Source organism: Platichthys flesus, chromosome 14, assembly GCF_949316205.1.
Source record: "Platichthys flesus chromosome 14, fPlaFle2.1, whole genome shotgun sequence".
NCBI classification, from domain to species: domain Eukaryota; kingdom Metazoa; phylum Chordata; class Actinopteri; order Pleuronectiformes; family Pleuronectidae; genus Platichthys; species Platichthys flesus.
This window is the reverse complement of record NC_084958.1, coordinates 10655366-10683134: the sequence shown is the minus strand read 5'-3', so window position 1 is coordinate 10683134 and position 27769 is coordinate 10655366. Positions and strand designations below refer to the sequence as shown.

General features: G+C 42.2%; 3 protein-coding genes across 8 annotated transcripts; all 3 read left to right on the top strand.

The window, feature by feature from the left end:
- Positions 1–1362: 1362 nt before the first annotated feature.
- Positions 1363–8484, top strand: cnn2 (calponin 2). Its single transcript, XM_062404592.1, has 7 exons — positions 1363–1532; positions 4306–4427; positions 4542–4608; positions 5032–5169; positions 5258–5374; positions 6658–6804; positions 7104–8484. The coding sequence occupies exons 1-7, from the start codon at positions 1476–1478 to the stop codon at positions 7407–7409; spliced, it is 954 nt and encodes a 317-aa protein (XP_062260576.1). The 5' UTR covers positions 1363–1475; the 3' UTR covers positions 7410–8484.
- A 1273-nt stretch (positions 8485–9757) lies between these two features.
- On the top strand, positions 9758–13041 carry rps15 (ribosomal protein S15). Its single transcript, XM_062404856.1, has 4 exons — positions 9758–9814; positions 10206–10291; positions 11302–11536; positions 12883–13041. Exons 1-4 carry the CDS (start codon positions 9812–9814, stop codon positions 12994–12996), a joined length of 438 nt encoding a protein of 145 aa, XP_062260840.1. The 5' UTR covers positions 9758–9811; the 3' UTR covers positions 12997–13041.
- Positions 13042–13615: 574 nt separating this feature from the next.
- On the top strand, positions 13616–26364 carry LOC133968575 (dipeptidyl peptidase 9-like). Of its 6 annotated transcripts, none has more exons than XM_062404704.1 (21): positions 13616–13754; positions 15128–15232; positions 15337–15575; positions 15788–15900; positions 16219–16392; positions 17703–17874; positions 18158–18268; positions 18784–18912; positions 19000–19061; positions 19143–19243; positions 19477–19654; positions 19787–19946; positions 20092–20171; positions 20571–20723; positions 20987–21122; positions 22128–22273; positions 22431–22577; positions 22664–22816; positions 23245–23387; positions 23985–24096; positions 25224–26364. In XM_062404704.1, exons 2-21 carry the CDS (start codon positions 15162–15164, stop codon positions 25314–25316), a joined length of 2673 nt encoding a protein of 890 aa, XP_062260688.1. In that variant the 5' UTR covers positions 13616–13754; positions 15128–15161; the 3' UTR covers positions 25317–26364. The 6 variants fall into 6 exon arrangements, with proteins under 6 accessions (XP_062260688.1, XP_062260691.1, XP_062260690.1 ...); XM_062404707.1 differs by having other exon boundaries at positions 13624–13750; positions 15128–15217; XM_062404706.1 differs by having other exon boundaries at positions 13624–13750; positions 17706–17874.
- The last annotated feature ends 1405 nt before the right edge of the window (positions 26365–27769 follow it).

Sequence of the window (27769 nt, the reverse complement as noted above, 5' to 3'; positions counted from 1 at the left end):
AAGGTGTTCTTTTATACTGTGGAGGAACAGGTAGATTAGATTCTGTTTTCACAAATCGAATCAAATTATATATAAATCTAATCTGGTGCAAAGACTGTAACATGCAGAGGAATATACAAATATATGGAATATATATATATATAAAAGAGGGACATATACATGGAAAAGTGAGGATACAGTATGACTTCAATAGCAGGTACAGTTAGCAATATTGGCATATTAGTCTTATAGAGTCCTCACTAGAGACTATTTATTGTCATATCGTGTTGATGTACATGTTCATGTGATTTCAGGCTCAACATAGTGTGTTTTTTACCAGATTTTATATATTTGGGGTAAAAAACCCTATATATAATATAGTAATATATATGTCATTATTTACTGACTAAACGTGATGTTTTTAAAGGTGGAAACTATTTATGCGGGGGGCTTTGGGTGCCCTCGATGTCCAAAATGCCCTTTTGTCAAGGTTTTTCTTCTGTGCGAGTTAAAGCCCATTTCAGAAAATCATGCTTGTCAATGATGTTTTCAATTCTTGTTCCGTGTGCATACAAATGCCGTTTTCAATACTCTCTGTGTCCAAGGCTACATGAGGATTCAGACAGGACACCATCAGGGGGTTTTCAACGTTTTATGTGGATTTTTCAGATAATCGTGTCTGAATGTTGATGAGAAACATTGAGAAGGTTGGTATCATCTCCAAAAAGTCTGGATTTAAGTGGTACTCCATTTGGGTGTTGGTATTTTCAGCAAGAAGTAAGAAAAATAGCTAAAAACCTGGCCTTAGCTATAAGGACTGCAAAAAAATAAATGTTGTCTTGAAAATGACATTAGAAATCCATCCTTTATAGACAATTTCATTACATTACATGTCATTTGGCTGACGCTTTTGTCCAAAGCGACTTACAATTATTACACTCAACATTTATGAGGGGCCATTTAGGGGTTCAGTATCTTGCCAAGGACACTTCGGCATGCAGATGGGGAAAAGTGGGATTCGAACCGGCAACTTTCTTGTTGAAGAACCACCAGTCTACCACCTATGCCACACCGCCCAATCCTTACTAGGAGGATATACCCCACTATTCGCTGACAACAAAGTAAAAACAAATAACTTGTGTGGGTTTCTAGACTTCTAATTCCCATACCCCTGACATAAAAAAAAAAAAAAGCAAACCAGAACACCCCATTGACGTGTTGTGTTGAATATGAACGAGGGCTGTGGACGTCCCTCTCCTATAAGAGCGCGGCGGTGGAGGTGAACTCTCAGCAGTGAACCATCTTGCCTCGTCGGGTCCTGCTCTTCGACAGAAACCGTGGGAGCGCTGTAATTGGCGGCAGTGACAGAGAAAGGAAGTATTTAGTTCTCACCGCCGTTTCATTGGAAGAGAAAGTCCAGGAGAGTTTGGAACAGATTTCATCCTCAACTCTCATCGTCAGCTCCGCAGGAAAAACCCTTCTCAACCCTCCCGACCATGACCACCTTCACCAAAGGTCCTGCCTACGGGCTGTCTGCGGAAGTCAAAAACAAGGTGCGTGTGTTTGTTTGAGTTCTGATTGATCGTAATTTAACTTAAGTCGCATCTGGAAAATAAACTTCTTCTTCTGCTCATCGTGCTTCTCCTGTGACGCCTGTGTCGCAGTCACCTGGCCTCCATTTTGATGTGAGCGCGCACAGGTTGAAAGGTACGGAGAAGTAAAAGATGTCAACACGGAGAAATGAAGCGTTTTTCATAAGTTTCACGAACTTTTATAAACTTTACGTCACTTTTTGGGACTAGTTGACGAAGTAAAGGTCCACTTTGAATTTAACATTTAGTTTCACATCTGGACGAGCTGAGTTTTAAATTCTCTGGAGGGCAACTTAACAAAAAGGAAGAAAAAAAAAAACAGGAGCATGGGCGTTGTCCCTTTTTCTTCTTGTCTCAGAGTGTGCGTGTGTGTGTCTGTGTGCGCGCGTGTGTTTTTCTCCTTGTTTGTTTCCAGCATTTTTTGCCCAGCTGCACGTTGTGACCCGCATTAGCAGATAATGGAAGATAATTCGATTCGCACACAAGCGCCTCCTCTCCATTATAACATCTCCTCGGGGTCTTAAGCATCTCCACAAAGTCCAGGAATAGTTTCCATCGTTCCCTCTGATCCCAGGTTCTTCTCCCCGGATTTCAATGCACACAAACCAGACCATTGTCCACAGTGAACCTGGCTGTGCAGCAGTGTGTGTTTGTTATGACCTGTCTGCACAGATCTCTGCACACCCGGATCCACTTAAAATACCAGGCCTGATGCTGGAGATTACTATCGCTGACTGCCAGCTCTGTAACCTTCAGACTGCCATTTAAATAATGAACCGGTTGGCCCCAACCAGGCCGGAGCAGTTAAACGATATCAGTCATTATGGCAGGGGAATTATCCTCAATAACAATATAACATTGCTTGGTGAGAAGGTGTAACACATTATTAGTCAACTGTATATTTGAAAACGTTTGTCAGGACAACTTTATTATAACGCACATTTAAAAAACGAGCAGAGTTCACCAAAGTGCTGTGATGAAACCAGACTATGCACAATGCTAGGAAAGATGAAATAACATTCAAGTATTAAAATGACCCAAGAAGAAGATGAGGGTCCTCATCTTCTTCTTGGGTCACCGGAGCGAAAATCCCTCAACTTTTAAAAGAAATAATATCTCACTTATTCTGATAATTTATCATTTATTGTCTTGATATGAACCTTTCTATCTTGATATCATTCGTGCCCAGATGGCCACGTTTCCAACTTGGTTCTCCAGTTGCATCTAGGAGATAAATTCTTTAACCCGCAGCTTCAGCTGATTTATTATTGTGTTTTTTTATTTTCCCTTCTGCATTCCTGAGTTGTGCCCTTGTATGGGAGAGAAAGGTCACCAACATCACCCCCCCCCCCCGCCACACACACACACACACACAGACACACACATTCCCAAAAGGACTCCACAGAACAACATGTGCCGGCCGTAAAGAATAAGGTCTAGGTTTCCTGTTTGTTACCTTGAATGTTGAATGTGGCAGGGGGGGGGGTTAAAGAGACGCTAAATTGACTGGTATTTCCGGCCACTGGTGACGTAGCCCCCTCTGTGAAATGCTCGGTATTTGCACTTCTCCTCAAATCCCACCTCCCCACTACTTTTTTTTTCTTTAAGAAAAACAAAAAATAACTACTTAACATGCATGCAGAAAATCTGTGGTATTTCACACAAGTGAAGACACTGAGCTTAGAGTTGAACCGCTGCAGTATACAAGTGTCCCCCACCGTCTTGTGTTCATTCAACAGCGCAACACGCACGCACCCCCCCCCCCCTGCTGCTCAGTTCTGCTCTTTTTTTTTTGAGCACCGCGGAACAAATTCCTGGTGTTCGGCTTGTCTGTGTAAATTACATCTGTAGACTTCGACCCAGGGCAATTAAAACAGGCCAATATTGTTTTTTAATAAGGGTTAACCGAACGAAGGAAATGTAATTAGAAGACAGAAATTCCTTCAGACTGCAACCAGCTGTGAGTCGACGGCGGCCAACCTCTATGGATATAGTGGGTCAAGCTCTGCGGTGCAGTCTCTCTTTCCTGCGAGGGAACAGAGGGAGAGTGTTAGCTGGTGGAGAGTTTGCACGCAGCACGTCTTGGACACCTGATCCTAAACAGAAGGAGAAGAAATGTATATCTTATTGACTTTTTTTCTTTTCTTCTCATTTCTGCTTCCCGGACTGAGCTGCTGTTTATGTGATCACAATTATCCTCCAAAATGGCGTCTTTCAGAGCCAGCGTTGTGCGTTTCTTCAATCACCTATGTCATTCAATCAAAACAGTGTTATAAATCACAGTGACACCTTCACTACAGAGTCAATCTTTGTGCCTTGTTTAGCCCTGTTAAACTCTCCCTCCCTCGCCTTCTTCAGCAATGGCCTTCCTGTGCATAATTCTGCACTTTACCAAACAGGATATCCTTGTTTTCGTGCATGTGTGTCGGGTCACGTCAGTGTCACCTTTTTATTTATGAGGGCTGAATAAGAGACAAACCACTGTTTAGACATAGCACACTATACTGAAACTCTGGGGTGACCGTGAAACCGGATTTCTTGCAGTCATAACACATTTCTGAGGAACAGTGTTAATGATATGTGATATATAATAACCCCTTCTTCTATCATTGTTGTAGATGCAGCTTTGTTATCAGCGTATTTATTTAATTTGTGCGACTTGAAGGTCAATGTGGGTGCGAAGGTACAAAAATATACGACCATGAAAGTATTAACTTTTTCTCTTTCCCACCAGATCGCACAGAAGTATGACCTTCAGAAAGAAGAGGAACTGAGGAACTGGATCGAGGAGGTCAGCGGCGAAACCATCGGCCCTGACTTCCAGAAAGGCCTGAAGGACGGAGTCATTCTGTGCAAGTAAGCAGACATCACAGATTTTGTTGGTTACGCTTTAACACAAGCACTTTCATCTGTTGGTTAATATGTACAGTTGTTTAGAGAAGTTCAATATTTTCCTCTTTTCTGTTTCAGACTTATCAACAAACTCCAACCAGGCTCAGTGAAAAAGATCAACTACTCAGCGCTGAACTGGCCTCAGGTGAGTCAGATGATAATAAATGCTTTCTAACCAGATGAAGGTGTGTTTAAATCATGCTTATTGTTTCCTAGCTGACATCAGTTGGTGCTCTTTGGTACTACCGGTTCCCACACCAGTGATTTGAGACACAGTTGTATGTCATTAACAAATGGCTCCCTTTGCTGTTGTATTGTGTTTTAAACGTTTTCTACCAGTTAGCATGTCGGCACGCTGAATTACGCTGTCTAATAGTCACACTTTCGTGGAAGCAGTGTTTTTTTTAGCTGAGGGGTAACAGTCACTGTAGAAACACACCTATATTTGAGGACACAAAAGGTGGTTCACAAACAACAACAAAAAATCCCACGTCTGTCGTTAACAATCCTTTTTTTAATATTATAGCTGATCGTCTTAAAATGTGTGCGTTTTTGTGTGTTTCTTAAGATGGAAAATCTGACGAACTTCGTCAAAGCCATCACTGTGTACCAGCTGAAGCCTCATGACCTCTTCGAGGCCAACGACCTGTTTGAGTGCGGCAACATGACGCAGGTGCAGACAACGCTGCTCGCATTGGCCGGCATGGTGAGTCTTAATAAGAATGCCTATAGGTATGTGTGTGGTTTTTCAAAGTCCACGTTGACAACTGGTTCCACTGGTTTTTCTCTTCAAGGCCAAGACCAAGGGCTGCAGTTCACGGACGGACATCGGGGTGAAGTACGCAGACAAGCAGGAGAGGATGTTTGATGAGGCGAAGATGAAGGCTGGACAGTGCGTCATTGGCCTGCAGGTATAAGTTTGTTTGGAGGCTTGTTCATGAACAGACAGAAGCTGATTTTGGTACTGGTTTGATGGGGATACTCAAGGCTGCTGAAGAGAAAATAATCCAGTGAGACGGAACAAATTCAAAAGTAAAACTTAGATTGTGATAAATAGAGTTCCACAGAATCCTGTGCTATCTGTGCCCGGACCCTGAAAGGAGGTGAGGCTCTCGGTATGCTTGGAAGGCTGCGCTCACCACTGCATGTCAAAACTATTGCGAAACCAGGGTTGTCATGGTCCAATGTCATGTCACATTCTTCTATGTGAGAGCTGCTCATTGTTCTCACAGCCTCTTGAGTCGCTCTGTTTTGTTATTGTTTCTGTCAGTGTCTGTCAGGTAGATATCAGGGCTTATTACAGACAGGAGAAGGAGACAAGGCGAGGACCGGTGACTGTAACTTCAAGACCATTTGCTTGTCTAAATTCAAGGGGAACTTATGCAATATTTTACCACAGTTTTGCGCAAGAGCAGCCACAGTGACACCGGGCCTTTTGATATTATAATGTTAATGTAATTTTTTACAAATAAAAAATTGTCTTATCTTGTCTGCCACAGGCTAGAAGATGTTAGTTCTGATACCAGCTGCTGCATCATCAGTCAGCTTGTGGTTCAGTTAATGTGTGTAACAAATGCCTTTCTAACCAGACTGCTAGCTAGGTTTTTGCAACATGGGGAAATTCATGATAGTGGCTTTTTACTAGTTTTACGATACGTGGCTTTAGAATGAAAGTGCTCATGTTGGTTGGAGCGGGTCTATAGAGGTATCCTTAGAATTTACTTGTCATGTTCCACATCCCGAAACTGAGAAGCTCTCTTGCGTCTATTATGATAAACAAGGAACAAGTCGCAGTTGCACATTGTTCCCAAGATGAGAAAAACACTAAGTAAACAGACATTCATGTCTACTTCCACGTAACTACACAGAATGAATGCATTAATGTCAAGCTCAAAAAAAGGTGCAATGCCGGTGTCTAGAAATCCAAACTAAAGAACCTTGGCATTATGTTTCCATTGCTACTGATTGGTGCCGATCAAATTAATTTAATTTGACTCAAAATGAATGTAGTTGGTTTTTTTAACCAGTGGAAAAGGGGCTTTACAGAATGCGTACTTGTATAACTTTCGTTGGGTCTTGACTTTCATTTCAATAGGAATTCAAATGTAATAGCTAAGTTGTTTTTATAGCTGTAGACACTGGTTATGTTCATTTATTGTTAAAATGTAATGCAATGCTTTTTTTGTTCTTTTAGATGGGGACCAACAAGTGTGCCAGTCAGGCAGGTATGAATGCATATGGCACCCGGAGGCACTTGTACGACCCAAAAGTTCAAATCCAGCCGCCCATGGACAACACAACCATCAGTCTGCAAATGGGCACCAACAAGGGAGCTAGCCAGGTACTGCAGCATCCGCCCCCCCCCCCCCCCCCTCTCTCATAAAGTCAGTATTATTGGTGTGAGTGGAAACAAGCCCCAGGGAATCACTGTTATAGTGCTCACTGCTATAAACTTGTATCTTGTTTGGTCTTGTAGACAAAGCTGTAAGCTCCTGTGTTATCTACTTCAAAACTGAGCTCAGTGATATCTTTGTTGAGAACGTTCTAAAGCTTATAGAGGAAAGATAAAGGTGACTTATGACTCCATAAAGCCGAACGGGTAAGAAAAAAGTTGCTCACTTTCTTCCTGTGTCTTTACAGGCCGGGATGACAGCTCCGGGAACGAGGCGTGCCATTTACGACCACAAGATGGGCACAGACAAGTGTGACAACAGCACCATGTCCCTACAGATGGGCTACAGCCAGGGAGCCAACCAGAGCGGACAGAACTTCGGACTGGGCAGACAGATCTGTGACGTAAAGTACTGTCCTAAACCCGGAGAGGTCCCCAGTGATCAAAACGGGGCCGCGGTCGCCCAGCCCTTCGTCCCAGAATTCCAAGACGAGGGTTACCAAGGTTACCAGGAAGAGGAGCAGGTGTACCAAGAGGAAGGGACTGACTACTAGGAGGAAGGAGAGAGCTGAGGAAGGGAAAGTGCGATTGTATAAAGGAGGCGAGTTGTGCAACAGGACCTCGAGGAAGGTGGTTCATTTTTTATATCAAAAGGATGCTGCACCTCTTTTGGGTCATATCCTTGGAGTATTGAATGAAATGGTCTTCTTAGCATTTTGGAAGACCAGTGTCACACATATCATGATGAACTGTATTTCTGTGGGGTTTGTTTTTAAAATGTTTTATTTTATTTAAAGTGACCACAGAAGCCAATCTTCTTGGCCGAGCTAGTTTTCTATCCCAGGGATTTTTTTACGTGCCAGAGCCCCCACCTGCCCTTTGTTAGTTACATTAAGGGAAATCTCGAGGGGGGTTTTGTTAAGGGCAATATGAAACTAAAAGTGAAATATTATTGATATTTCTTTTTCTTCTTAAAACTGTTATTCGATCAAAACCACCATGTATGTGCTAATTTTTAAGAACTGTTACATCTGTAAACATCAGCTCATAAGTGTGAAAATGAAAATGCCCATTAATATGAGCTACTTCTTCATCCCTTCAGTATTGATCATTGACAGTAGTAAACAGTTATGGTTGTCCAAACGGACAAGGGACCAAAATACAAACAAACCAGTTTTATCATCTTATAATGTGTCTCCTTCTCTCACTGATTTCAATGTTTATTTTATTTTTTTTGTTTAATGGAGGAAATATTTCCTCTGTTTGCATAACCAGTTGGACTGGAGCTGAGCTTGTTTCTTTTGGATGGAGTCGATGCAGTGGGGGCGTAGATCAAATAATACTCCAGTGAAGTTTTGAACATTCCAAGCAAGAATGTTGAAAATCATTCTTGAATATTGGTTGATATGCAAACCAATCATGTTTTATATTTGATCATTAAGATTGTTATTTGTGATTTAAATGGGGGGGATTAATTTTGGGGATCGAACTTGACTCCGAATAGCATTTTGGATTGGACTTTGCTTTTTCCTCTGGTATAAATGTTATGCCTGTGGAAAAACACCATGTTTGAATTGAGAACAATTTTGAATATGTGAATACAGTGTAATAAAATGTGTGTATTCATTATCTGGTGTCAGTTTGATTTGTAAAGAGAATGAAGTTTCATGATGAATCGTAAACAGACAGGACGGGTAATGAAACTAGCAGTGGGCAGTTCTGAGGATGAAAATGATACTGCACACAGCTGCAGGTGGGACTCATGAAACAGACATGCTAGAATTATAATGTTATTAAAGTGTTCTTTCACATGAAACATATTTGGTATCTAGCGATGCAGATAGTTACTTGCACAAAGGTTATGTTTTCATTGCTGTCTGTCGGCGAGGTCCTGCTCAAACTACTGAACAGAGGGCTCTCAGCAAATGACCTTAAGGTAATTCTCCAGAAAAGTGGCCCCTGTGACTGATGAATTATGTTTGACATTAGCTACTGTGACCCAGAGGTTAGAGAAACAGGAGAGAGAGAGAAAGAGAGTGTGTGTGTGTTTTCAGCACTTATGGATGGTTTAAATGCAGAAGTCAAATTTCCTGTGTTTAAAACATACAAAAGGATTCTTATTACTGAGGCATCAGTGATCACAAGATAAATCGAATGGGTTGTGAGATGAATAAGAGGGAAAAGTCAATACAATTATTTTGCACACATCTGTATATTATTGTCTGGGACTCAAACAGTCATTTACATTAAACCATGTGAGAACTTTAGAGAGCTGATGTTGCTTCGGTGGAGCCACCTTAACACTGCAAAGTGAGGTTTACGGAGTACTCTTCAACACTGTTTTTACATTTTGTATTATATAATCCTCTCAAATGTATTGACGTTAATAAATAAAAAAAAAGTTTGTATATATGGGTAAGTAAAACCATAAATACCCTCCCACCACCTAAAATGTCCAGCATCAAACTGTGATACTTACAGTGAAGTATAGTACTTGAGTAAATGCGGTTGTACTTTCCACTTTAGGGCCTTTTTTAGTTAAGGCTAGTTTATTTCTGACCTGACCCTTTGATATAAATAAAAACATAAATACAGATGACCATCATTTTTTTTCTTTCTCACAAATTAACATCACTTAAATAAGTTTACACACTTTCATTCCTTTTCCTTTGTTAATAATTAAATCATATTTGTCATGAACAAAGTGTCGCTAGTTTCCCTCCTGAAGACCAGAAGTGAGACTAAAGAGTTATTTACAAACGTGAAAGTGAAACCCGGACACGTCGGTAGAAACCTGACACTTTTCAGAAACTGCTATTTTGATGTCACAGCGCCACCTGCTGGTCAACGAGGGAGCTGAGTCCGGAAGACTCCACCGGATGCTGTGTCTTAAATCCCGCGATATGAGGCCGGGCGGGATTTCAGGCCGTTCTTTCCCCCCGGAACTCCAGGCAAGATGGTAGGTGTTAAACCGATCGTGAATCTTATTGAATATAATCTACATTCATCCGAGGTGTATGGCGGATAGTTAAGATGTCTGACTGTGTGTCCAGACAGTTGCACACCCACACTGACTTATAAGTAGAAAATCGTGGCCAAAAAATGTCAGATAAACATGTTTGTAGAGATTTGTTAGCCTGCGCTGTGGCTAAGCTAACACGGTGGCCCTGCGTAGTCTGAGCTAATGGTTCGAACCGAGCCGTGTGTATAATGTTCCTCTGAGTTAAAACAGCATAACACAACCTTTGATTATTGTCACTGTGCGTCCACGAACCGAGTGTTAGGCCCGTGGTGTGTTTTCTAACTGTGGAAGCTACTTTCTGACCGGGAGCCATGTCTGTCTCTTCCAGGCTGAAACCGAGATCAAGAAGAAGCGTACCTTCAGGAAGTTCACCTTCCGAGGTGTGGACCTGGACCAGCTGCTGGACATGTCCTAGTGAGTGACACACCGCTGATGCTGATCTGTTGTCAGCGGCAGCTACTGAGCCACAATCGCACTGGCTAAATAAAGTCGGTCCTGCTGATCAGTAGTAATGAGAAGCTGAAGTTCGTTTAAGTCAAACTTATTAAACTCGATCCAGGTGAAATTTTTTCTCCCAGAAATGACTGTCCTTGTTCTTTATTTGTCAAACCTGTAACTCAGGTTGTGCATCTTGATAAACGTGTGACGGAATGTTACTGCAGCGGATGAAACTTATTCTCCACAACGTTAACTTGTAATCCACCTTTAATTGCCATGATTTTTCATCTCGTTTATTTCAGAGCTGATCTAAACAAATGTTTTCTGAAGCTCACTAGAGACCACGCCTAGGCTTTGTCTTAAATCCCCCACTAATTACTATATAGGGAATTTGCCCCTTTGTGGTCGTGTCTGAGTGTGAAGTAAAGTTTTTTATACCCCAAATAGTGCACTTATGGTTTCCCATCATGCATTTCACTTGCGATGGAGCGAGGGCAGCCCGACCTGTCATATAAATGGAAGCAGAGCAACACATCGCAGCACAAACTGCGGAAATCAAGTTTATTTATTTCTACACTTAAATAGGGTTTTTAACTTACGGTATTAATAGTCTATGTAAAATAAATGTTTCAAATACAGGATTTTGTTGTCAATCCCCAAACCATACTGAAGCTGTGTCAATTCAGGGGCTGCATCCTTCTGATGACTGGTTGCACCACAGCGGCCGGACTAGTCTGTCCCTTTAGCTTGTTATCTGGGTATCTGAGGGGCAGTGGCATCAAATTTCTAACAATGCAATAAGAGCAGGACGAGCTGATAAGCAAATGGGGAAATCCTATGTAGACCAGACTATAGACTATGCCAACTTCAATCTCTAAGGGAGATGGTCCCTGATTTTAGAGGTGCTGTCTGTCTGTATCTCACAAGTTATTTAGACTTTGTCACAGGTGAGTTTTGGTGTAATTCACTGTCTTCTCATCCTCTAGTGAGCAACTGATGCAGTTGTACTGCGCCCGCCAGAGGAGGAGGCTTAACCGCGGACTGCGCCGTAAGCAGCAGTCCCTCCTGAAGCGCCTGCGCAAGGCCAAGAAGGAGGCTCCCCCCATGGAGAAACCCGAGGTGGTGAAGACCCATCTCAGGGACATGGTCATCCTGCCCGAGATGGTCGGATCAATGGTTGGCGTGTACAACGGCAAAACTTTCAACCAGGTTGAAATCAAGGTGAGGCTGTCTTGGTTAGCAGCGAGAGCAAGTGTTTAACCTGGGACTCTTATGAATCAACATATCTGTTAGTTGTGTTTTGAAGAAGACGAGTCATACATTTACATTAGAGTTAAACAAAAAGGGCATCTGTCTGTACAGAGAAACAGGTCAGAATAAATGAGTCTAAAGCCCAATTCATGCTTCTGCGTTGAATCTAAGTCTTAGCTCCAATGTAGCCTGAGCTGTACCCTGCTGTGCACTCCCCCCCAAAAAAATGTAACTACACAAGGGCAACGCAGACCCCAAGAGCTGTGATTGGTCAGCTTGGTAGCATCGCATTCAATACAGAACATGTCCTCTGCTTTCTCTTCATTGCAGTTCAAAAACTACCAGCTCCAACATTACTCCATTGTTCTGAAGTAAACGAGACCCGAGAGAATTTTATACATAAGGGGACCATAAACTAAATGAGACTACACAGTAGCAAAGAAACTCCACGGTCACTAGTGTGTTGGCTCCATGCCGTGTAGAGCAAGAGCGACGCGCACACACCTAGGCAAGTCTGTGAATGCTCACTAGGCATAGGCCCAGTTCATATGGAGTTTCTTCGGTGCAAAACAATCAGTAGGCTTCAAGCTACAATAATTTCCAAGAACTTAATATTGCTTGTTTAGTTTTCTCTCTGACCAAGGTCTTTACAGGAATCCAGTATCCAGTCAGTGTTCTCTTTTTTTCTCAGAGCTCCAACAGGCACATTTTAAATTACATTACTGACATTTTAAAACCATGGCTCAGTGGAGGCTGCAGACGAGGAGGCATGTTAATCTCATTCCAGACAAATTAGCCAGTAACGGCCACCATCAACTATAGAGCTGGGAAAAAACCCTGAAGTGAATTTATACAGATGTTATGTTATATTTGGCAAATTTAGTGAATCCTCTTTGTTCTTGTTTCAGTGAGAATTATCTTACAAAGTTTCTCACTCATCCCAAGTTCTGAGCATCCATGTCTCGACCTGAAAAAAAGTCAAATCTCAGAGCTGCAGTATTACACACTCCACAACATGTTATAGAAATGTGACGACAACAGTTATGTATTTAATGAATGCAGAAGTGTTAAGAATCATTGCCTTTAGGAGCATGCCGGCTAGCACATCTCATCCTGACTTCTAGTTTTAGATGCACACAATTTCAATCCTGCCCAAATTACACAGAATCAGTGAAACTATTATCAGCAGCTATTAAATCGCAAAATGCTGTTTCATACATCGAGGATGATGTATATTCGTATCACAGGATTTATTTAAATGAGGTTATTGTTTGTCTGCCAATCTTGATTTTCTTTTTTTTCTTCCCCCTCCACAGCCTGAGATGTGCGGCCACTACTTGGGCGAGTTCTCCATCACTTACAAGCCAGTCAAGCACGGTCGCCCCGGTATTGGAGCCACACACTCTTCTCGTTTCATCCCTCTGAAGTAGAATGGCTGTATTTGTATAAATAAAGGAAACTGGGTGCTCCACAAATTTTGTCTGCTTTGATTGCTTTTGTACAATGCTTCAAATAGAAAATTCCAGGTCTTTTTTTTTCCGATTTCCAGTGTTGAAGCTGTTAACTGGTGTGTCGTCAGTGGGTGGTTTAATATCAACAATGAGTGGTGCTTTGTAAGGTTAAGACGAAACTGGAGTAGTTGTAGTACACATGTACATCCAGTAAATCTCTGGGAAACAACAAAGACTGACATGGTTTAAATATCTTAAAATCGAACTTTATAGAGGTGTACGCCAGATTTGATCACAAAATGATTTAAAACAATGGTGTGTTCGGGGAATATACAGGTATCACAGACCGAGGATGCGTTAAGTGGTTAATCTGGGATATTGGACATTTCTAAGAAGGCTTCACAGATGTGTGTAGTCTAAACGATGCCTGTAAAGCCGCTGGGGCCAGAAGTCCTGAAATACAGGAGCCGATCAGCTCAGTGGTCATGAAGCGTCCGGCCACAGGCGGCGCAGCACTGACCGTCACTGACGCCTCATCAGAGCGGCGGTGCAGCCCTGAAAACATCCCGGAGTGTTCCGTGACCACATCCAAGGTTCCTCCCTCCGCTCTGAACGCCAGCTATATTTTGTGCGGCCGCTGAGGGCCATGGACTCAACCTTTAGCAGCTGTAATATCTGTTTACTGACACCAAGCTAATACAGCCTACACACCGGTTCAACAAACAGCCGCCAGGTCGGTAAGTGTTATTTTCATCTCAGTTCATGTCACGGGGACGGTCTTGTGAGCGTCTGTGTTTTATTCCCCATTAGAAAACCAGAAACCGCTAGCTAGCGGCCGTGTAGCATTAACTAGCTAGGCTAGCGAGTTAGCTTCAGAGCGAAAATGACAGAGGAGAGCTGTCATGTCAAAATGTAGCCAAGCTAGATTTAACAGACAGACTCTTTCATAAGTGACATCTTCTTACAATCCACGCCTTCTTTGTCCTCTGTCAAACGTAACATTGCTGTCGGTAGCATTGTTAACACCAACGGATTTGCCGGTGTTTTCCTCCGGTGGGACTGAACAGTTGACATCGGAGAACAAAGCTCTGTTGCAGGCTAGCTAACTGAACATTAACGGTATCTGTGGTTTAAACTCCACCGGACTTGCCCCCCCACCATGAAGAAAGGCTGCTACAGGCTCTCAAACGAGCAGCTGGAGCCAACGGGGCCTTTTCCTTGTATTACGTTACAAGTTGTTGTTGCAATTATTTCCTTTTTCCCACATTCTACATGACAACACAGATACCATTGTGAGTTTAACGTTGAGGTTTATGATATTTTCTTTTATACTTCTACTAGAAAAAACAGATTTAAAGTACGATCTAGACTTGGGAGATCCCCATTCATAAATACTCTTCCGTCAGTCCACGCCTTGTACACAGGTTCGCTCAACTACTGTGTTTACTGGGTTATGTTTGTTGTGAGATCAGTGTTTCTCAAACACAGATTTAAGTATCACACACCTTCCTAACACAATCATCAGGAAACCAACTTCAGTTTACAGTATATATATTTCCCCTCCACTGCTGTTTACATCACACTGATCCCTCAGCCGTCATGGATTAGAAAGGGAGGTATGCGGGGTATTCCCTAAACCCTGGACCTCACCTGCTGCTCAGCTGTAAATATCAGTCGTTTCACACGAGGGATTAAACAGGGACTACGATTCTTTCCTGGCTCCCTGGTCTTTCTATGTTTATTTGAGGTGGGGCTCTATGAAGGATTTGATTCCACCCGTATTGTAGTCTGAGGACTGGTTCCAAACAAAACAAAAAAAGTAAAACCTTAAGAAGACTGGTGCACCTATTGTTACCATGCTTAACTATATCTTAGAATAAGATAAGATACTCCTTTATTCATTCCAGCAAAGAGTACAGTCAAAAATAGAAATGTATAAGTAGGATGGAATAATGCACCGTGTAAACAGAATATATGCAGTGCAATAGGATTGAATTGCAGTTTATTGTTCCGATTGTTATTGTTCTGGGAGCAGAGTTGGGTTGTATTTTGCTTGTTTATTTTCTCTTTGGAAAATGTGAATGATTTTAGCTCTGTCCTTTGTTCATAGGTTACAGATCAGAGTGAGGCACGTTGACCGGTGAATGCATAGAGTCAAGAGGGTCAAACTTGTTGACAATAAAGAGGGTATCTGGAAAAGGTACCGTACCACACTGTGGGTCCATGTTACATGTTTTGACAAATTCTATTGAAGGAATGCAAGGATGCAGGAGTGTGTGGGTAAACCGCTTACCAGTTGTTTCTAATGTCAACATCCAGCTGTTTGACTGTGAGCATGATGGCTGTGGACGGCCTTTCGGACAGCACGGAGGTGGTGGAGATGGAGGACGTGCCATCTCAGTTCTTTGTGGAGAAACACTCTTGGGAGGGCCTTCGTGACATTATCCACTGTAGCAGGAAGTACTCTGGCATGATCGCTAACAAGGCCCCCCATGACTTCCAGTTTGTGCAGAAGAAGGATGAGAATGGACCTCACTCCCACCGGTTGTACTACCTTGGTAAGCTGACTGACGATGCTGCATACAATCTTCCCTATCTGCTATTTCTTTGTTCTCCTTTAACTTGACCATTGTCATGTTTTCTTCTCTAGTCAGCACAATATGATTTCCTCATGACATTAAAACAACCACTGTGTTACATTTCTCCTCCTTCAGCTCACACAAGCATTTTTTGATCTGTCGTCTGAGCTGCTTTTCTATGTACTTACAAGGAATGCCTTATGGGAGCAGAGAGAATTCGTTACTCTACTCTGAAATCCCCAAGAAGATCCGTAAAGAGGCCCTCTTAGTGTTGTCCTGGAAACAGATGCTGGATCACTTCCAGGTGAATTCCTCCACTCTTTCTGTTTGTAACCAATGGCACAGGGTGATGTGTCTGAGAAATGGGCGAGATAAGCACTTAATGTTTTTGAGTAGCTTACATATGTTTTGAAGCTCAAAAGATTAAGGGACCATGGTAGAAACTATGAGAAGAATGCATGCACTTGCAATAGTTTTATCTGTGAGGATGGGTCAGTTTAATGTCCTTTTTCAACTATAGTTCACAGTAAATTCCTGTCTATATATGCATTAAAAAACATATACAGTGTAAAAATGTATTAGTAATATTTTTTTTCTTCTTCTCTCATGTCGGACTTTTAAGGCTACACCTCACCAGGGGGCCTACTCTCGAGAGGAGGAGTTGCTGAGAGAGCGTAAACGTTTAGGAGCATTTGGTATAACCTCCTATGACTACCATGCTCAGACGGGCCTGTTCCTCTTCCAGGCCAGCAATAGCCTCTTCTACTGTCAGGATGGAGGCAACAATGGCTTCATTGTGAGTACACCGCTGATTTTTGTGTTTCCCTCAGTTTGTGAACCCCTAGATTCTCAGGACAGATTGAATTCAGAGCAAGGTAAAGGTCTGGAAGCTCAGACCTCCACAGTGCATAAATGTGTCCCGTACGGACCCGGACCTACAGTCAAAACAGAAGGTTATGATTTAAAAGCTGACGGGGCGGTTCTATTTGTAAAGATTTCTTTGGTTTTAACGGTAGTGGTTTAGCGGATGAAGAAACGCTGTGCATCAAGTCTGTGCATTCGAGACGGTTAACATAGCGTCTCTACGGTGCAGACAGATGAGAGAGTTAGAGGCAAGTTACACACAAAAAGACGGTTGAAAAAAAAATAAACAAAGCGATACAGGTAGATAAAACAATAGGGAGAGAGACGACTGAGCCGGAGAAAGGGAGAGAAACAGAGGAGTGAGATGGAAAAAGGGAGAGAAACAGAGGAGTGAGATTGAGAAAGGGAGAGAAACAGAGGAGTGAGATGGAGAAAGGGAGAGAAACAGAGGAGTAAGACGGAGAGGGTGAGAAAAAGAGGAGTGAGACGGAGAAAGGGAGAGAAAAAGAGGAAAAAGTGGGATATAAGAGGGGAAGAAATCAATTCTAAAACTATTCAATTGTTAAGATGTGTTGAGATTCATTATCTGTAAAATTGGTTGAGACTTTTGAGTCAAGATGTGAGACATAAAAATTGAAACTTAAGCCATTTATTCGAACATGCACAATTTTCACATTTTATTTATTTTCTCTTATTTTGAAATGCAGCCCTACTTTTATTTAGTTCATGGGAGAACATTATACATATCCGCAATCATACATATATGTTCAATTCTATGTTACGTGACAATAAATATTGTCAAAGTTTTTGAATCGTACTGAATTCATTTGATTTGACAGTCAGGTAGTGAGTATATGCAAATGTTGATACAACTACTAGGCTACTCAAACATATATCACACTGAATAGTTAGACATTATGATCCTCCGCACCTTTGCTTCAAGAAATGTTCTCTAACTGGACCTCTTTATACTTTAGTTGAATACACCTGGTTTATAGCCTCTTTCCCATGGTTCTGTATTACAGCAAACAAAGCAATGATTTTAAATCATCTTACAAATTAACTTATTGTATTGTAAGGAATATTCAACATTTCGTCCTATATTCTCAATGACTGTACTCTGTGGACCTTTTCATGTCGGTGAATCTGTCTCCATTAAGGATGCTTTCTCCACCTATATCTTTGGATCCAATGTCCCACTACTGTTTCCCCCATGATTAAGATTGTGTCTTTTGGGTTTAGCAGTCTGCTTCATTGAAGCCTGTGGAGATCAAGACCCAGTGCTCGGGGACACGTATGGACCCCAAGGTCTGCCCCGGTGACCCGGACTTCATAGCCTTCATCAACAACAACGACCTGTGGATAGCCAACATTAAGACGGGCGAGGAGAGGAGACTCACCTACTGCCACAAAGGTCTGAGTCAACTGGCGTTTATTTGAGTTATTTAAAAAGGCAATGAAATGCAACGTGTTGATCGGCTTTGCTTGCTCTGAATTTAATACCTTCTTTAATTCACTGCAGTGCATTTAGTTGCAGAACAACTTATTTCATTTGCTAGTTGACTATTTCATTTTATATTATGATGCAATAAATGGATATGCCACATCTTTTTAATATCAAGGTTTAATAGCACAGTATTATATAATCAATTTATACCGATAAATTCACAGGTACTAATATATTTAATATCTTTTAGGTTTGGATAATGTGAAGGAGGATCCAAAGTCTGCAGGTGTAGCAACATTTGTCATCCAGGAAGAGTTTGACCGTTTCACTGGCTACTGGTGGAGTCCCTCAGCAGTCGAAGGTAAGAACTGGGCATCTGAAGCCGTTTCAGACAGAAAATGTCAGGAAAGTTGAATCCGGACATTTTCCCGCGTTTACCATTCACATATGAACAACGCTGCGTCAACCCATATCAACAAATGCTCTTGAATCTCGTGGTCTTTCCAAGTTGACATCTTCAACTATCTTATCCTGAAATATTTGCATTCCTCCAGTTTTGTGTCTCCTGTGTTTTCGAAAAGTCATCAACACGCCTTCTCGCTTGAATATTCCCTTTTCCAGACATTTTACTCCGGGGGGACTGACAGAATTATTTTTGAAAATGTCTGGAGGAACTGACTCAGACATTACCGTTCTTACATACAGCCCCCTCTGGAAAATTTCATGAAGATGTCTGAAGCTCAGTGTATGACTGAAAGCAGTTTCAGATACTCCAGTTTTTCCTGTTTTCAAATACAAATGACAAAGTGACAGCCAATGCTCTTTGTACACTGTTTCCTGTATGAACTTAATTTGATACTTTTTCTTCCCTCTCAGACCCTAACGGAGGTAAAACAGTGTATCTTCTGTATGAAGAGGTGGATGAGACGGAAGTAGAGATTATTCATGTTCCATCTCCAGCTCTGGAGGAGCGGAAAGCAGACGCGTACAGATATCCTCGCACAGGTCAGTGGAGCCATGTACACTTGTGCCTCTGAGCCGTGAATATCGTTTATTGACTATTTCTATCATTTCCTGGTGTCTCTTTTACAGGTAGCAAAAATCCACAGGCTACACTTAAACTAGCAGAGATCAAGACAGACCATCAAGGAAGAGTGAGTCTTTTATTAACAATCGTTTTATCGTCAACATGATAATCGGACGTTCCTAATGTGCGTGTGTGGTTGTACTTACAGATTGTGAGCACACAAGATAAGGAACTGGCCGTCCCCTTCGCCTCCTTGTTTCCTGGGACAGAATACATCGCCAGAGTGGGATGGACGAGTGACGGCAAATAGTGAGTGTCCGACTCAGAACTGAGATACTGTCATTCTCGACATGAATCATGAGAAGCTGTACAACCTGATATTACGACATTTGATGCTTTGACATGAACAGTGACACCTATAGATTATTTTCTCTTTGGCAACTTTTATGTTAATGGTTTTATTTATCATTTCGTATGTTTCAGTAATCAATTATTCTTAAAGTAAAAAGCAATCCCTTGACTTTGTTTCCTCTTCCACTCAGTGGCCTGGCAGTGCTTCTTGACCGCAGCCAGAGGAAACTCCAGCTGGTCCTGCTGCCTCCTGCCCTCTTCATCCCTGTCACAGATGACCCTGCTCAGAGGCAGGAGAGTCGGGATGCAATGCCCAGTGACACACAGCCATACATAATCTATGAAGAGACCACCGATGTCTGGATTAATGTAAGTCTCTTCACATCCCACATGAACACTTCTATGTCACTTATCTGTTCTGTTTCTACTCACCTGTTGGTTTTTATTGTTGGTGTTTTTTACTGCTGTAAGTGTAACTGGTTGTTTCCCCCCCCCCCGCAGGTTCATGATATATACTACCCCTTTGTTCAAACAACAGAAGATGAGTTCACTTTTATTTGGGTAAATGAGTCTAAAACGGGTTTCAGCCACCTGTATAAAATAACGTCTCTGTTACAACCGGGCTGCAACCTCTGGACAGAGGACTACCACCACGTAGAGGGTAAGAGCTGAGGAGACGCTCTTGAGATTATTTGACTCGATGTTTGTCAACAACTGTGGCTGTCTGTTTTACCTCATCTGACCTCAGCTGTCAGGGTTTATGTCAAGGAGCATGTTGATGCCATTATCTGTTTTGTTTTTTTCAGGAGACTTCAAATGTGCAATCAAGGAGGAGATGACATTGACCAGTGGAGAATGGGAAGTCCTGGCAAGGCATGGTTCCAAGGTCAGATTGAATCCCTCTATTGGATACCTAAAATGTTCACACAGGTGTGACATATATTTGCCTCTGTATTCCATCATTTTTTTTTAGATAAAATGGTGTGCTTGAAATTTAAATTCTGACAGTACATCAGACGAAGGGCTTGGCCTTCAGTGTCTAAGGTCAGCAGCTGATCGACATCTGCTGACTCTCAGAATTTTTTCCTTGAGGACGTTTTGCGAGGTTTCTCCTGCAGAGAGGACCTTCTCTCTCTGCTGGTTTTCCGCTTTGTCTGAAAATTGGGGAACTAAGGAAAAAAATAACAAACATAATACAGAATTGAAGAAGTCAGTCGATGTGAAGATGCTTTTTTGGCACCTCTAAAGTTTTCCATAACTTGTTCTATGTTCTCTCTGTTTGTAGATCTGGGTGAATGAGGCGACAAAGTTGGTTTACTTCCAGGGAACTAGAGACACTCCTCTGGAGCACCACCTCTACGTGGTCAGCTACGACTCTCCGGGAGACGTAGTCAGACTAACCAAGCCTGGCTTCTCTCATAGCTGCTCTGTTAGTAAGGTAAAAAAGAAAAATTATATGTTTAGGTGCAAAAAATTGTCAGTTTCAGGCCTATGTTGAAAAGATTTTCATTTTGCTTTCGGCAAAAATGTGTCAAATAAGCATTGAGGTATTTAAATGTATTTTTCCTAGTTTAATGAAGCTTTTGTGAAAGCTATCTTACCACTGGGGTTAACACTGTGCAGGTTGTGGTTTATTTTGGGCAAAGCAGACACTTACACTTGTGATTTCTTTACACCTCTCTCCACTCTGTCACTCTGCAGAACTTCGACTTTTTTGTCAGCCACTACAGTAACGTGAGTACGCCCCCATGTGTTCACGTCTACAAGCTGACCGGTTCAGAAGGTGACCCACTACACATGGCACCTGAGTTCTGGGCCAGCATGATGGAATCACCAGGTAAACAGGATGTGCTGTCAACGACCAATTTACTGTGGGGTCGGGGTTTCAGAAAATAAATAAATTGCCTTTTCCATAGAGAGATGCGGATGATGTCAAACATCAAGTCCTCTACGTAGACAAGGAGAGGATACTCAGAACCACTTGTGGATCTTGATACAAAATTACAAGTCAAATGTTTAGGGGACTGATATTCATGAGTTTGCAGATCCAAAGAACAATCTGGATCGAGAGAATTTAAGTGTTAAGGGCAGTGTTTGCCCTTGGTGGAAGTATGCTCTCTACTTGGTGCCATACTTGTACAGTATGCAATGGTTGAGTTCACACAATTGATTTCATTTGGTTTTAGAGAGCAGTGTGAAGGTTGGCCACCTATCTGAGGCTTTATATCTGGAAGCATCAATAGAGCCGAGTCTAGGGGAAAGTTGAGGTCTGGTTTTTATTAGATCAAGGACGGCGAATTTGTCCAGACAAAGAGTGTAATCACATAATGTGCTGTTCACACGTATGTCATCACAAGCACTTTGTGTCAGAGTTGATTGTTTATAATGGATCAAAAAAAGCAGGCGTGAGAAGACATTCCTTTACTGTGTTGTTTTTCGAACTTTGTCCGAAGTGAAAGGGTCACAGGCAGGAAACACTCTAAGTTTGAACTGGATGAATGGTACAGAAGAGTTCAACTGAAATACCAGGAAGTATAACAGCGCCAAAATTTAAAACGTTTGCTGAAAAGAAAAAATGGAGCATGTACATTGAGTGTCACAAGATGATGTATTGCTGTATCGGTTTTCAGATAAAAATGTATCATAATCTAATATCAAATTTTGATGTGGTTTGTAATCTTTACTGTTTATAACTAAAACTGTTAAGACACTTACCTCAATTCTCTTTGCTTGGAGCATTTAATCATGTGCTATATTTATAGTTTAGTCCAAAGTATCTACAATAGGAGTTGACCTAACAATTTTCTAACTTTATGTCCTCATCTGTTAATGTTTTTTCCAGGTTGCCCGGGAGATTACAATCCACCTGAGATTTTTGACTTTCCAGGAAAGTCTGGTTTCCAACTTTATGGGATGGTATACAAGCCTCATAACTTGCTGCCCGGCAGGAAACACCCGACTGTTCTCTTTGTGTACGGAGGCCCACAGGTACATAACTAAATCCTCTCTCTTCTGGCCTGAGTCTGTGATCTAATCAGCATTATGACACTAGAGGCATTGCTCATATATTAAAAACACTATTTACTAAATATCACTAAAACCTTTATGAGTGTTTAAAGGGGGGAAAACATGTGTGTGTTTTCAGGTGCAGCTGGTGAACAACTCCTTCAAGGGGATGAAATACCTCCGTCTGAACACGCTCGCCTCTCTAGGCTACGCCGTGGTCGTCATCGACGGGAGAGGTTCCTGTCAGAGGGGCCTGGAATTTGAAGGAGCACTGAAAAACAAAATGGTAACGTGAGGGTCAGATAATTCAAGAAATGGATTGTCAGTAAACACTTGAAGGTTTAATAACACGATTGACCTCTGTCTCTCCAGGGTCAGGTGGAGATCGAGGACCAGGTGGAGGGGCTGCAGTACGTGGCGGAGAAGTTTAACTTTGTGGACCTGAGCCGCGTCGCTATCCACGGCTGGTCGTACGGCGGGTTCCTGTCACTCATGGGCCTCATCCAACGACCCAATGTCTTCAAGGTTAGGAGCCTCCTTTCATCGTTAAACGTTTCCGTCAGTGAGCGGGCTCTGCTGCCTCCTTTAACAGAGTTTACAGCACTTCAAATATACTGAGAATGACTTTAGTTCTTAACTTGTTTGTATGAATTGTAAGAGCTGAACTCGAGGTGCAGTTGCCACTTACATCCACATGGTGTCTGTGTTGGACAACGTGACAGTGCGGTACTAACATCATTGATTCAGCAAGGATATCTTTGGATACATCCCCAAACAGATAGATGTATGGCGATATTTTGCATACATCTATACTTACTATCATCATCATACATACTATACTTTAACATTAACCTACAATATAAACACTAAATCTAAATTGTTGCCCTCCTCCTGCCCCATGAAACAACATTTTTCTTTACATTTCAATCTAACTACGTTGTGTTTGTCACCAGCTGGCCATCGCAGGCGCCCCAGTGACTGTGTGGATGGCCTACGACACTGGCTACACAGAGCGCTACATGGATGTGCCTGAGAACAACCAGCAGGGCTATGAGGAAGGATCTGTAGCCTTGCACGTGGACAAGCTGCCCAGCGAGTCAGTACACACACCTTTTAATGAGTTTATCATTGTGTATGCCTGTTACTGTGTGTGTGTTTTTTTTTTTAACTGCATAGAGTGTTGTAAACTTAGCGCCTATTTCTTGTGAAGTTGTGATTCAAACTCTTGGTAAGTCAGTCTGACTTGTTCACCAAGTTCATTCTGTTTTTACACATAGTTAAGCCAACAAACAACAGACTAAAAGGTGACTCATGTGCTTTGAACCTCTTGAATGTGGTAAACAACAGGTACAGATTTCCTGCTGCGGTTGATAAATTGTGCCCAGAATTCAATGTTTGAGCTGTCAGGCTGTCAAAGCAAGCCTCGTTTTTTGGAATCAAGAAGCCCCCGAGGGCCTGATAAACAGCATGTTGGAGCAATGCTCCTGGACGCTAAATTCAAAATCCAGAGCTGCAGCTGCAATATTTCAAGTTTTCTATACATTTCTTTGGATTTGTGACAATTTTCCTTCACAACGGAATGTGGAGTCTTACTCTTCACTCGCAAATGGCATGTCTTTCTCTTTGTGTTGTATGAAACCCCATCATATTGTCTTATATCTTCTTGTAACAGCGTAATCCTTTGTCATTACAGGCCTAATCGTTTGCTGATTCTTCACGGATTTTTAGACGAGAATGTGCACTTTTTCCACACCAATTTCTTAGTGTCACAGATAATCCGTGCTGGGAAGCCCTACCAGCTTCAGGTGAGCACCACAAACCTTATTCCACTCACTAATATTAATAACTCTTGTAGGTTCATTAGATTACATGTCATTTGGCTGACGCTTTTGTCCAAAGCGACTTACAATTAGTACACTCAACATTCATGAGGGGCCATTTAGGGATTAAGTATCTTGCCAAGGACACTTCGGCATGCAGATGGGAGAGAGTGGGGTTTGAACCGGCAACCTTCTTGTTGGAGAACCATCACTCTAACGACTAGGCCACACCGCCCCCATGCAATTAACGTAACTTAACGCAGTAAATGTTTTGGATTTATTGGCTTAGACCATTGTAATGTTTAAAGGGATAGTTCACCCAGAAATGAAAATTCACTCTATGTACTCACCACTATGCTGATGGAGGGGTCATTGAAGTGTCCACTAAACACTTCTGGAGACTCAGGGTTAAACCTTGTTAGAGCAGAATCTAATACATTTGAGGTCAATCGTAAGTCCTTCTTCAGACTTAACAAAACAACAGAAAAAATACAACATGCCTCAAAACTGCTCGTGTGGTGTCATCCAAGTGGCCAGAAGCCCCTAAAAGTCCACCAGGAGTGGGTAGGCTAGTGGGCATTTCCAACGACCCCTGAATGCAAGATATCAGAGGACATTGAGGCTAAAACTTGGTGTAAATGATCTTGTTTCGAGTTGAATATGACTGTCGGGGCTTGCGGACACTTGGATGATGCCACACGAGCAGTATGGAGGCATGTTGGTTTTCTTCTGTTTTATTACGTCTACAGATAGGTCACTAATGTCTTCCAGTGTATTGGATCTGCTATACCAATTACCCCTGAGACTCCAAATGTGTTTTGTTAAATTTCATCCACATTACATTTTCTATGTAATGTGGATGAAACTTAAATACATTATGTCATCCGTAGACATGATTTCTTTCGCCTCAGTTAGTTCGATTTTCGTCTGCAATGGTGGTGAAGACAACAAGTTCCTAACCCTAACCCTACATTTATGATTAATACAATAAATGAATCATTTCAGGATTATGCATTAAGAGTGACTGTAGTGCAGTCTTTAGATATTTTTCACAGCAGATTTTTACCGGATACACAAATAAATAATTTGTTCATCCTGTTTCCATTTTCCAGGTCTACCCCAATGAGCGACACAGTATTCGCTGCCCTGAGTCTGGAGAGCACTACGAGATAATGCTGCTGCACTTTCTACAACAATACCTCTGAAAAGAGACCACAGGGGAGAAGTGGAGTCCGGCACCCCCTCTGTCCTCCTTTACTCCCTCTAGCCCACCTTACTCGCCCTGACCTCCCCAGCCCATCCCCTTCCCTGACTGTTCACCCCATCATCCAGAGACTATCAGACACTGCAGCCACAAGCCCCTCTTTGTCTCCCATGAAGTAGTCGTCTCACTTCTCCACCATACTTCCCACTTTTGCTCCTTCTGTCTCTTGTTCTGTTACTCTCTCGCTCGCCCTGTCTCCTCTCAACCCCCCCCCCCCCCCCCCCCACCTCCCGCCCGCCCGTGTACAGTCTGGGGTATGGTTTACGAGCACAGAGATTTGGTGGCTCACCCTGAAAGCTGAACAAAGACAAGGACGTATGGAGAAATATTCGTAGGCTGTGTCACATTGACTCATCGCTCACTCGAAAACACAATGGTTTCTTTGCCAAATATCCCGGTGTCATTCTCCCCCTTGACCCACCTGCTCACTCGAGTCCGTGTTAGAAAAGAGGGTCACAGTCCACAGATACGGAATGGAATCTATAAACATATTTTCAGACATGAGCTCACACACTAAATGTAAAATACAGTTTATCTCATACATAAACCAAGACACTCTCTAACACTCGCACACACACACAGTACATATATCCGTACATACTGTGAGTCTGTACTTTGCAGTTTGTGTAATCATGAAGAAAAGAAGAAAAACCGAGAGGCTTCCTCTGTCCTCTTGTTTTAAGTGTGTGTAGTTTAAAATAAAATATTTTTATGGATTTTTATTCTTTTTTTGTTTTTTTTAATGAGTGCTGCTCATTGCAATTTTTTGCGCCGATTTCTCCCCTCACATTTCATTGCTCAAGATGTCTGCTTGCCTTCTTATCACATAATTTATATTTGCCAAAGTACCTCTTGACTCTTGATCATGTTGGTATTTCCTTTTTTTACTGCAATAAAGACAACAGGAGGGTGAGCACTGGAGTCTTACAACAGCTTTGTACCACCGGAATACTATTTGTACATGATTATGAATAAATGTATGAATCAATCACATGCTCTCTTTTACTTCTGTCCTCTTATTTTAATCGCCAAGGAGGTCATGTATTTCCCCCTGTTTGTTTGTTTGTTAGTTGGTTGGTTGGTTGGCGTCTTAAACTGATTTCCACTACACTTTTTGGAAATCTTTTGACACTTCTTGAACAAAAATGAAAATCCTGATCTAAATGGGGTTTCACAAGGGTGTAGCTCTTTTCAGCCACTGTATGGTAACCACTGGGCTTGAGACCTGCAACTCACACCAGTGTGTAGCTGAGAAACGTAATGTGCTCTCACCTGTAAAGCTTATTTGGTTTTAATGGGACTAAACGGCCTCTGTGATGGTAATAATTCTCTAAATTATCACTGTAGAGTGTTGTGTTCTATTGTGTGTGTGTCTCTGGTAAACCAATGGACAGGTTACGTTGAAACTTGGTGGACGGATGCGGTCTGGATCGGAAAAGAAAACATTCAGTTTTCTGTGGGGCAGATCCAGGAATTCATTTTTCATATTAACATTGCAAGAAAGTGTTCATAGATTTCTCAAAAGTATTTATTGATCCTGAAGAGAAAATAAGTGTTTTATGAGTGTGTAATTTCTGACAGATCAAATAAAAATCCAGATCTAGAGAATTTAAGTGTGCTTTACTAAGGGACTTGTTGGGCCTTGCTGGAGGAAGTTCACCGTGTTCCAGGTTTTGGACACTGTGGTTGCAGCACGTGTTGTTCTGTTCAAAGTTTTGCAGGAGACAACCAGGCTGCCAAACTGGAAACCACTCATCTCAAGTGTTTTCATGCATTAGCAGTCCACTTGAAGCTGCTACAGTGTTCCCCTTCTCCCTGTGCTATCCACTCAGAGCTGCACCTGACCCATCCTGCACCACTGCTGCCCTGATGAGAGCTCGTCCAACACTCCACGTCTGTCCCCAGTGAAGCAGCAGATGCCTGTCGGTCCTTCTGTCCTCTTCCGGTGGGGACGGTTGCCATGGTAACCTGTGGAGTGGCGGGCTCTTCACAGGTGAGTGTCTGCTCCGCCGTGATCTGCGGCTAACAGCGACTAGCCGCTGGTAGCACCAGGGCTACAGGTGATGGAGATCCAAAGTAGAAGTGTGAAGCTAGTTAGCTTAGCTTTACCTGTTTACACTCGCTTAAGCTAAGCTAACTAGCTAGTTAGATAGTTAAAGTGAAGTTTGTGGTGTTTCTAGAGGTTAATTTCTGGACTATTTCATATTTAGCCACCTTACAGATATGAGCATGACAGATTTCCAATGTTCTCATGTTTGCTAGCTAGTTAAATGTGGACCCCATTCTTTAAGGACCACTTGGTGAGATGTGGAATATGTGGAACACCTGTTGGGAGTACTGGGATGAAGCCTACATGTACCCAGGTTCAGTAGAAGTCCACCAGTGCTACCTCTT